The 12,156-nt window shown below is 42.9% G+C and overlaps 1 protein-coding gene across 5 annotated transcripts in view; it reads right to left on the reverse strand.

The window, feature by feature from the left end:
* Positions 1-1,051: 1,051 nt before the first annotated feature.
* LOC109432009 (zinc finger protein 135) overlaps positions 1,052-12,156 on the reverse strand; it is a 135,820-nt gene continuing 124,715 nt past the window's right edge. For 2 of the 5 annotated variants that reach the window (XM_062859660.1, XM_029868412.2), the window contains 2 exons: positions 9,718-9,822; positions 1,056-1,980 (listed from right to left, as the gene is read on the reverse strand). In XM_062859660.1, coding sequence (XP_062715644.1) covers positions 1,438-1,980; positions 9,718-9,822 — 648 coding nt within the window. In that variant the 3' untranslated portion in view covers positions 1,056-1,437. Of the gene's footprint in view, positions 1,981-9,717; positions 9,823-12,156 lie in introns of all 5 variants that reach the window. The other 3 variants (XM_029868415.2, XM_029868414.2, XM_029868413.2) reach the window with 3 other exon arrangements.

A 12,156-nucleotide genomic window follows, 5' to 3' on the forward strand; every position in this document is an offset into this window, starting at 1 on the left:
GAACTATCCAGTTCATTTGATTCTCGACGGGGATTACGACAAGGTGATGGACTTTCCTGCCTACTATTCAACATCGCCCTGGAAGGTGTTATGCGACGAGCCGGGCTCAACAGCCGGGGTACGATCTTCACGAAATCCAGCCAATTTGTATGTTTTGCGGATGACATGGATATTATTGCTAGGACATTTGGAACGGTGGCAGAACAGTACACCCGCCTGAAACGTGAAGCAGCAAAGGTCGGACTGGTGGTGAATGCGGCTAAGACAAAGTACATGCTGGTAGGTGGGACTGAGCGAGACAGGACAAGCCTTGGCAGCAATGTTACGATAGACGGGGATACTTTCGAGGTGGTAGAAGAATTCGTCTACCTCGGTTCCTTGCTAACGGCTGACAATAACGTGAGCCGTGAAATACGAAGGCGCATCATCAGTGGAAGTCGTGCCTATTATGGGCTCCAGAAGAAACTGCGGTCAAAAAAAATTCACCCCCGCACCAAATGTACCATGTACAAGACGTTAATAAGACCGGTGGTTCTCTACGGGCACGAGACGTACGTGGACGATGCTCGAGGAGGACATGCAAGCACTCGTAGTTTTCGAGCGACGGGTGCTAAGGACGATCTTCGGCGGCGTGCAGGAGAACGGTGTGTGGCGGAGAAGGATGAACCACGAGCTCGCTGCACTTTATGGCGAACCCAGCATCCAGAAGGTAGCCAAAGCCGGAAGGATACGGTGGGCAGGGCATGTTGCAAGAATGCCGGACAACAACCCTGCAAAGTTGGTGTTTGCTAACAATCCGGTTGGTACAAGAAGGCGTGGAGCGCAGAGAGCACGATGGGCGGACCAGGTGGAGCGTGATCTGGCGAGTGTAGGGCGTGACCGACGTTGGAGAGCTGCAGCTGCAAATCGAGTATTATGGCGGCAAATTGTTGATTCAGTATTATCATGAATTTGATGTTAACTAAATAAATGAAATGAATGGCTTTTTTGAGGGTTTTTTGGCTTGACTAAACTAGTGTCACCCCCCTGGGTTGATTGTTGAATGTGTCTCGACAATATAACATTTAAATAGACCGAAATTTAAAAAAAAAAATTGACAAAGAAGTAGGTATGTGCAAATAGAGAACCATTAATTCCGTAACCGCTACACATATATAAGTGTTTTTTTTTGTTCAACCAAATTATTACCCTCTTGGTTATTCGATGATTGCACAGAGCCGATCGATCATTTTTTGTTTTTGAAATACAATTGGATGGTAAGAAGTTGATATCGTCATGACACCAATGTCACTTGAATTTATGTCAGACAACAAAATTTGCTTCCCGCACGCAACCCACTCAATGATGGATTGCTATCAGGGCAGGTGGCCCCGCTGGACCGGGTGGTACCGACGGTATCGGTATCGAACCCGGCACCTGCTGTTCACCTATCGGGTGTCACTGAGCCACGATGGCCTGCTGTGGCGGAGGAGCCGTAATGACGGCGGCAACCGAAGCCGGAACAGCCGTCACGGTGGCCGTTGTATGCGTTTGTTGCGCGTTCGGATTAACTGCCGTTGTTGGCGGAACACTAGCACCAGCAGTGTTGCCATGGACCGTGGTTGGTGGGTTTGCCGTCACTACCGCCGTTCCGGTCACAAACGGCTGGTTAAAGGCAGCTCCATAACACTGCGGGAAGTACAGTTCGTGCTTGACTGGTCCCATCCGATGGATAAGATTGGTTTCCTTGTCCATCAGGAAAGTAGGCGACACTTTTTGCTCCAAGATGACATTGTTGTTGTTATTGTTATTATTATTTGTATTGTTATTGTTATTATTATTATTATTGTTGTTGTTGTTATTATTATTATTCAGTGCTGCCATTTTGCGGGATTTAGATGAATGTGGATTCATATGGTTATCGATATGTTTCTTGACTTCCTGTTCCGTTGCGAATCGCCGCCGACAGTTTGGCATTGGACAGCAGAATGGACGATCGCCCTGAAAAATTGAAAATATTGTATTAGCAAAGCAATCCATAATAAGAGCATTTCCAGCTCAAAACACAAAAAAATGCCTTTTCCGACTCAATATTCTTAATTTGAATGAGATTTTGTTCATGCGCTGGAATTCATGAATTATTTTCATCCCCTAACTTTTGAAAAGGACATTTGAAAAATACAAAGTTTTCTGCAAACAAGTACAGCTTGAAAACGATTTGTTGGATTGAAACGATGTCTTCGAAAATGTTTGAGGATATTTGAGGGACTTTTAGAAGAAAAAAAAATACACTGAAAGTAATATTCATATCGCGGGCCTATGTAAGATGTCATATAATTTAATTTTATCAAAAACCATGCCCTTCGATTTTTTATGTTACTTTTTCCCAAATAAAGCTGAAAATTTGGCAAGAAGCCCAGGATGGTCCAATGCGTCTAACTATTTTTTTTCTCGAATTTTTGTTTTCCATCAGTTTTTAGAAGCAAAAGCAAAACGAAATAATTCTGGCGTTCGATTTGAATAGGTAGGTAGGTATCTTTATTAGAGAGATTTTCAGCCCGAGGCTGGTTCATCTCTTGGAGAATTACCAACTAAACTGGAAGAACCTGAAGGGTACCTTCCAGTGGTACAGAGTTTACAAAAAATATAAAACTAGGCTGTCAGTCATATTGGACTAAAAAGTCCTTTCTAAAGGCGGTGTTCTTCAAAAGAGTTTTCCACATCGTTAATCATGTGGTAAGCCGGGTCGATTATATCCATTGGTATTGTTTTCCTTAAATATCCGTGTCTGGTCCGTATGTCGAGCGTGAGTCGTTTGCTAGATTTCATTGAATAGCCTAGCTTCTTTGAGGAAGTTCAGCAGAGTCCTTTCGCATACAGAGTCATTTTGGAGGGCACGACTTGTAGACGTTATGTCATGGTGTTCCAAGATTGGGCAGCTACTGATAAAATGTTGTACAGTGTTCTGGGTACTGCATGTTTCACAAACTTTGTGGAAATTTCGGCCATCGCCCTTATTATGGGATACACGCGTGTGGCCGGTTCGAAGACGGGATAAAACCTTCTGCTCTTTCCAGTTTTGTTGATCTTTCCATGCGTTAACCTCTTGCTTGATTTCTCTAAGGAAGAGAGATCTATCTTGATTACATTCACTAGCCCATGCTCTCCATAAGACATTTTTGATCCACAATCTCACATCGTCTCCTGGAATTGTATTAGAAAGAAGCTCACTCTGTCGGCCTATGCTGGCTAGAGCATCGGCGCGCTCGTTACCCAGTATACCGCAGTGACCAGGAACCCACATGAGAGTTACTGGCGTGTTTCCGATGTCCAGCTCGGCCTGAATAGCTTGGATAAATGGGTGCTTGTTGGTACTGCTCTTAATGGCTTGTATGGCACTGGCAGAATCAGTGACTATCAGCATAGGGTTTTCGCTAGGCTCTGAAATCGCAATAAGAATTGCTGCAGCTTCAGCAGAAAATACTGAACACTGATTCGGTAATCGATGCGGTATTTCGAAGTTGGCACCATATACGCCGATGCCCACACGATCTAATAGCTTCGAGCCATCAGTATAGCGGATTTCGGTGTGTTGATATCTTTTTTGAATTCTCTGATGAAAGTGTGCTTGAACTTGCGTGGGGTTGGAGCTTCTTCGGAAAAGGGATTTCATGGTACAGTCGATCGATGTTTCTCTGGCCTTCCAGCTTCGAGGACCAATACGGTGGAGTTCAGCCACCGGGGGAAGCGTGGATCCGGCCACAGTATTAAGGGCGTAGTTCGCTTGCTCAGCAAGAAAGCAAACTTGCCCATCATCCTCGGTCCGTTCTAGATAGCCAACTGCCCGACAACAGATCGCCATCGCAGCTTTGTATCGGAATGGAAGCACGCTTGCTTCTACGCAGGCTGCGAGAGCCGGAATAGATGGAAGGAGGCCTGACAACGCACGTATCGTATTATTATAAGTTGGAGAGAGGTATTTCACCATACAGTCGAAGGCTCGACAGGTTATTTCGACCCCGTAAAGCAACCGACTGCTGATAACTGCATCAGCTATGCGCAGGCGAGTAGCTCTATCACTTCTGGTACGTTTGCTCGAGATACTTCTGATCATATTTACACGATTTTTGCAGGCTCCTTTGATCTTGGAGAAGTGATTCTGGAATGTCAAGTGTCGGTCTATGGTAACTCCGAGGATTTGAACAAATTTCCTTGTGGGTATGGGACTACCGTTCACTGTTAGAAGCTTGCGTGGTGGCGTATGCCTGGACTGGCACACGTGTAGTCTGGCACACTTTTCAGCCGAGATATCGAAGCTGACTTCCTGTGACCATTTAGCGACGGCGGAAACTGCAGCCTGTAATTTGCGCCTAATACTCTTGGGATGCTTTCCAGTGACGATCAGGAGTATGTCGTCCGCGTAAACCAATATGTAGACTCCCTTGGGAAGTACAAGGAAGATTCCATTCATGGCCACCAGAAAAAGGGTAACAGCAATTACCGACCCTTGTGGAACACCTGTTTCCTCAGTCGTCACTTTGGATTTGTGGTTTCCCACGAGAACTTGAAAGGTTCGTCCGTCAAGGAAATATCTTACGAACGTTAGCAGGTTACCGGAGATGCCCCAGGATACTAATTTGCTTAATATTCCGGGGGTCCATGTTCGATTATACGCCTTGGCTAGATCCAGAGACGCTATTTCGACGTGGTCTCCGTTTTTCACAGCGTCATCCAAAATTTGTCCTAGAGAAGCCAGGTATGTCCCGGTTCCAAAGCTGGGTCGGAAAGCATGCTGCCTGTTGTCCAACTTACGATTTTCTTCGAGAAACTCAACCAGTCTGCGGTTCACCATCCTTTCCATAATTTTAGCTACACAGCTGGTGAGGGCAATTGGTCGGTAACTAGCGACGTCGTTTGCAGGACCGGATTTTTTCGAAATGGGTATTACAAAGCTGTGTTTCCAGCTTTCCGGGAGGGTACCAGCAGTCCATTCACGATTGATTATTTGAAGAAAGGTTTCCTTACCTATCAGGGAAAGACGCTTCAACATCGGGTATCCGATGTCATCGGGGCCAGCTGATTTTCCTTTTGCCTTTTGTAGTGCGTGCTCCAGTTCTCCAATGGTGAATGGGATGTTAAAGGCCTGACCTCGATCTGGGGGAATTGGAAATCGATGCACTGCCGCATCTGGATTTGGATGGTGTTTTAGAAACTTTTCTGGGTAGCGTTGATGCGAAGAGATGTCGTGTAAGTAGTTCGCCAAGGCGTCTGCAATAACGTTAGGGTCTCTTGTTGTCGTGCCATCGATTTTGAGTGCAATTCCTTTAACTCTTCTCTTGCCTTGGAAGTTGCTAATCCGCCGCCAAAGTTCAGATGATGACTGATCCTCGTTGATGGTGTCGAGAAATTCTGTCCAGGATTTTTCCTTTTCCTCCCTGATCACCTGACGGCATGTGTTGTGGGCGTGTTGGTAGTTTTCTATGGCGGACGTCCTCTCTGGGTGGTCTTAGTGGAACTTTTTTATAGCTCTTTTGGCAGCGCGAAGAGCTTTCCTGCGAGCCTTGACTGCGTTCTTGGAGGTCTCATTCCACCAATGAAGAGCTCGTCGTCCAGGAGCAGGACTAGTTTTCGGAATGGTTGTAGTAGCAACTTTGGTTATCAGGTTACAAAACTCCGGAAAGGAGCCCGGTGGCGATAATACTAGTTCAGTGTCGAGAGCCGCTTGGAACTCAGACCAATCGGCTTGAGGATATAACCAACGAGGTCGTCGTGTTGTTTCGGGAGCAGTATAATTTTCTAGGGCTAGTACAATCGGTATGTGGTCATTTCCTCGGGATTCAGCTTCTACAGACCAAAGAAACCGATTGGTAACAGTAGCAGACACAAGTGACACATCGATTGCAGATTCAATCTGTCCGCGGGAGAAAGTTGCAGAACCATCGTTGAGGATTGTGAGATCAAGCTGGTTGGCAATGTTTACGATGATGGAGCCACGCGCATTGTTGCTGCGGCTGCCCCATGCCCTATGGTGACTATTCATATCACCAAGTATAGCTTTCGGGCCCGGGATTTGTTCGAAAGCGTTTTTAAGCCGGATTTCCAAATCAGGCAGATTTCCATTCGGTAGGTAAATCGAAACCACAGAGATGGGGAACGGCCATGGCACGCGAACGGCAACTATCGGCAGGTCAGAGTCAATATCAATTACTTCAACCGAGATATCAGCTAATACTCCAATGGCAACTGAATGGTATATATTGGCAGCAGTTTTGGTGTACCACAGATATTTCTTGCCAAGGGTGTTGTTCATTATTGTGGGAGTTACTCGATGAATTTCTTGTAGAGCAAGTACCACGGGTTGCTGATCACGCACCAGCATTTCAAGATCTGGAAGGTTATGTAGAAATCCATTAATGTTCCACTGAACAGCGAAGACGGTTCGGCAACCGGTTAGTTGACTGTGAGTACTTCGGCTGATATCGGATTGCTGATTTGGGGGACTTTTTGCCGTTAGTGTGCTGGTGTCGATAGCCGAACGAAATAGAGCTCTACCAGAGGAAGGTGACGGTAATTCACCCGCCAAGGGCAGAGATATTCCGACGGGACAAAAAAGAGAATTTTGGAAGGTGTTGAGTGTGGGTTGTCGGGTTGGGTGGGACTTACCGCCTGGGTTTGAGGACCCAGGGTGCCCGATTTGAATAGGATGTTTGCAGTGATTCTAGTAGTTCGTACAACTTTCAATGAAAAGAACTACATATTATAGTTTTTGTCTACTTCCCACTATAATTAAGGACAGACTTATTAAAATCCTAAAATGTCCGCCACAATGGCTGACTTTGGCACCTATTCATGAATTCGAGCGCACAAATCTCTTCGTAAACAAAACCAGCGCACCTGAACTTCTTCTTTTAAGCTTATTGTAGGTGAGCAAGAACAGAATAATATTGCTTATTGCGGAGATTTATAGATTCTGGCGCAAAAAAAATGATTAGGCTTATTTTTAGCGTAGATGCATTATAAATGTTTGTTTACAATGCAAAACCATCACCAAAGGTGTACTCAACAACGCAGTGTGAAATATTCGCCAGCACACGGTCTGTTTTCAATTCTGTGGGCCCACGCAAGAAAAATCCACACAACTATTTAATGTTCGTGCAGGAGCTATCTAAACAGGTGGAATCTCCGCAATAAAATGTAGTGTTGTTTGTGGTTTGCTTCTTGAGATTTTTGCGTGCGAATTAAATAAATAAAAAAAAATATAAGAAAAATGTTTGGGATAACTGTAATGTTATTAAGGACTGTTCAATTTATAAAACGGACAACTTTACAAGGCTATAAAAAGAAGACGCGTAGTTCAAATTTAACCACCCTTGCTGCGTTGTTCAGTACATCATCTGTCATTATAGTGATCATTTTTGAATCGAATAAAAATAGTTTTATTTTATAGAAAATCGGCCAGGTGTTAAATAAGGTGAATTTTTCGATTGCTGAAAATTGAAAATATATACAAAATTACTGTTCACATATGGTATATCGTTTTTAATACCAGAAAAGTATGTGCCATGCTGCAGCAGCATGAGTAATAAACATTCTGGCAAAATTTAAACTCAGTCGGAAAATTAAGTGATGAGATATTAAAGTCTCAAGTAAGATTCGATTTTTTCAATAAAATTCAATTGTAAAGCAAAACGGGCATGAAAATATTAAATAATCAATTTTTTTATGCATCCAGTCGAAAGTGGGAATAATGTGGTTTTAAATGCAGAAAACTGCTTCTTAATAGCATTGCTGGTTTGGTTATTGTGCGCTATTGCAGACACAGTAATCAAAACGGTTTCGTTCTTTGAAGGTTCTTACAAATAACAATGCAACCTAATGGAAATTTTGCATAACAATAATGTAGGAAATGGAAACTTTGCATCCGATTATTATTAAATAAGGTGTACAATAACATGGGACCAACTTTGCTGAAAAAAAAAATAATAACAAGATTCGCTAGGGTCGAAAATCTGCATCAATGGAGCAAAAAGTATGAAATTTTTTAATATGGTCATCTTTATGGACTAAATTTTTGATGAAAAATGCAATTATAAATAAATTTTTCTTCTGTATCATTCAGAGAGCAATTTTCTACTACTCTGGACAAATTTTTAGCCGAATCCGTGATGTTATTGCAGCACAGGACTTAAATGAACATTTTTTCATAATTTCTATGAAAATAAGGTAACTCACTATATCAAGCCGGAGACTGCTTGGTGCATAATTACTGATCAACTATTAAGCTTTACCTTCAGTAGAATAGTATAAGATTCCAATACATTGAAAACTTCATGAAAATGTGCATCTTAAGTATGTGGAAAGTTATGTCGAATTTTGAGAAATGGGTTTTTATTGATGTTTTACGAAAACCGCTTCGGTTACACAATAAAGAACATTTTGCTTAATATTATATTTTTCCTACATTTGAGAATAACTATAGAAAGTTATGCAAAAAACTGATAATGATTTTATTGAAAAATAAAAAAGATATCACACAAGCAAGTTGTCCGTTTTATAAATTGAACAGTCCTTAGAGATTACCAGCAGGTAACCAATCGATCAACTTTTAAGCGCAAACCGACATTTGGTTCTTCAGATTTATGCTATTGAAAATTCGATGTGCAGCTTCATCATATCTTGACCTTAATTGTTATTGTTGTTTTAATATATTGATTACTATGCTAATAGGATATGTTTTCGTTCATACAAAAACAGCTATGCAAAATGATTGATGATGAAAACTTCATACACCCATGGTCACGAGCTCCAAAATTTGGTCCAGTTATTTCCTGCATGGTCATGCTGGACAAATTCCTGAACATTATAAATTATGACCTGTGCATACGTTTCCCAGCGATTGGCCCGTATCGAATGCAATTTCAGACGAAATGCAACCAACCCAGTATCCTTTGATTGAAGTGTGTGCATTGTTCGTTTTGCCGCATGAGTGTCCAAAATTGGAGGGAGATCATTTGGTTCACACGAATCTTTGCGCGATCTCGGGTCAGCAGAAATCAACAAAACGAAATATGAAGCACGATGAAAAAGCCATTAATTACCCTACCATTGTGCGGGCTCCGGAGAAGAGCAGCGCGGTCGATATTAATTGCATTTTAATGCATTTTGTTGCATTAAAAAAAATCTGGTCTCAAATGTGCAAATCTTTGGAAAGGCGTTACTAGCTGAGGATTGCGGACTGAAATTTGACAGCAGCCAGGCTGCTGCCAAACCTTCAAAATGATCAGAGTGTGCCTGGATACAAGTTTGGTTTGCTTAGTCACGCTAAAACAAGTGAAACATTTAATGACACACAAACTTTGCCGTCAGATACGAAAGCGTTTAAAACGTTTTATGTGTGAGAAAATTATGTGTGAAACTTGCCTAAATTTGTAAATTATTCTTCCAAGCCCATAATGACAAAGTCAGCTGAATATACGTTTTATTGCAGCTTTTGTTGTAATCGATATGTTTGAGCCTTGGTTTAAACATTGTGTGAAGTAGTTTATGCGTGCACTTCGAAATTGATCTCCATAGAGATAAGAAACTTTACAACGGGGAGCACTGGAAGAAAGAGTACGTGCTCAAATTGAATGACTGAAAAAGTTGAGTCCGCATCCCTAGTATTGACATCGATTGATGATTTTTTTTCGGTGTCATCTGCAGCTATATAAGTTTTACTTCAGATCATAATTTTACAACTACCTGGTGTGTTCTTGTGTGCTGGTCCAGGATGGCCTTCTGTCGGAAGTCCTTGCCACATTGCGCGCATTTGTAAGGTTTTTCTCCGGTGTGAATTCGGATGTGCTGTAAGGATACAAACAAATAAAGAATTGTACTGCGCTCTCCTGGATGAATTGGAATACGAATAATAAATAAGTTAAATTATTTAACTATACTGCCGTTCTACGCATAGTTGTCCCATGTTATATGGGATTTCCATATAACATGGGACAATTATGCCTAGGACGGCAGTATACTACCACAGAGCGTTGATGGTTTCAGACGTAGGTTACATGTTAAACGACTTGTCGAAATGCAAATAAATCTTATGTCCCTTAGACTCCGTACCATTTCCTTTACAACTGATGATCCGATGCATCATTTTTGTCTTAATCATGAAAGGTTAAAAAACATTCAAGACTATTATATTTCAACATTTTCACTAGGGCTCATCACACCAAGTCATTCAGTAAATTGGAGAGTATGTGGGTGTTCGGCATCGTAGCGCTGCAGGAGGTTTGTTAGATAGGATCCATGGTGCAAACGTTCTTTAGAAGTAATCATGAGCCCACGGACATCGGCGAACGGTAACCCATAATGGACCCGGGTCGACCCCCAATCGAACTGGAAACAGGAGCAATCTACAGCCACAAATCAACATCCTCGTGCTCAACATTCTACCATGATAGGGTAGAAAGTGAAAGCAGCGCAACGGCAACCACTTCGATATAATACAATTAGAAGAGTACATTTAGGCGCTGTAGGTTTCCAATTGGAATCGCTCACGCAGTGCCCTAGTGGACAATAGAGTTGTAAATTAGTTTTTTTTTCATGTTGGGGACATAAGGGAACGTCCATAAATAACGTCACGCTTTGAGGGGGGAGGGGGGGTTCTGCAAAGTGTGACGACCCATACAAAAATTTCAGAGGTCCCATACAAAAAGTGTGACATAGGGGGGAGGGGGGGTTGAAAATCGTCGATTCTTGCGTGACGTAATTTATGGACGTTCCCTAATGCCACTGCGACCATTAATTTGATCTATTGTGGTCAAAATAGGCTAAGTGATTGAAGAATAAAAAAACAACAATGTACCACCCGCCACAACCTAGAGCGACTAAAACAACCGGATGTCGTCTTAGCATACGCGCAGAATCGCGAGGCCGTGTTGCCAGACGAGTACGAGCTCGATGAGGCCCTTCTAGAGGACTGCTGTAGTTCAGTGAAAGCAGCCATCAACGACGCAGCCGAGAGCACCATCGGATACGTGGAACGGAATCGACGGAACGAATGGTTCGACAAAGAGTGCAGAACTGTTTTGGAGGATGCGGGCCGTAATACTGCAGCAAGGGACCCGACAGAACGTGGAACGTGACAAACAGAAGCGGTAAAAGCAGCCCCGTTTCTTTCGGGAAAAAAAGTGCCGCCTGGAAGAAGCGGAGTGCGAAGAAATGGAACCGCTATGCCGTTCCCAAGAAACACGGAAGTTCTACCAGAAGCTCAACGCATCCCGCAATGGCTTCGAGCCGCGAGCCGAAATATGTAGGGATAACGACGGAGGCCTCTTGACGGACAACCGTGAGGTGATCAAAAGGTGGAAGCCCCAAGTAACCAAAAGTTCCGCTTCCCATGACAAAATGCACTTTCAAGTTCCGCGAAGTTCAGATAAAGTTCCAAATGGAACTTTCTGGCTGCTTAAGAGGCTAACGATGAGCCTTGCTGGAACTTCGGTCACAAGTTCCAACAAGGCTCATTGTTAGCCTCTCAAGCAGCCAGAAAGTTCCATTCGGAACTTTATCTGAACTTCGCGGAACTTTAGAGCTGCTTAAGATGCTACTCGGAACTTTGCCGGAGCTTTCAAGTTCATAGAAGTTCAGTTCAGTAGCATTGTGTTTCAATTAAGATTAAATTTATTTCTTTTACAGAAAACAACTGTTTAAGCATGCACGAATAAAAGACAACTATGAATTTATCAAACAATGAATGGCTTGAACAAAAAAAAATTGCCGAACATCGGATTCGAACCGATAGTCGCTGCGTGAGAGCCCTACGCTCTACCACAGTACTACACTTGTGATTGAGTGAACAGCAGGTAAAGTCTGACTTGGATCGATTTTCTGTCGGCAGCTAGTTTTGTGCAGTAGTGAAGTTAGCTTGACTTTGTCAAGTGTCTTCAGCAGTGCAGCGGTAAGTCGGCATGCTATCGCGCAGGAGGATCCAGTTCAAATCTTCGTAGCAGCGACATGTGTGAAAATATAATTATCCGATGCAATTTCTAGACATGAATTACAAACTCACCAACAGGGTGCGGTTGTGATTCTGAAAACACATTTTTGTTTCTGCATGAATTTTGTCAAAGTTCTTTCAGAAGCTGCTTAGAAGGCTATCAGCACCTGAATGGCGTTGAGAGCATGGGCAGG

This window comes from Aedes albopictus, chromosome 3 (genome assembly GCF_035046485.1).
Source record: "Aedes albopictus strain Foshan chromosome 3, AalbF5, whole genome shotgun sequence".
NCBI lineage: Eukaryota > Metazoa > Arthropoda > Insecta > Diptera > Culicidae > Aedes > Aedes albopictus.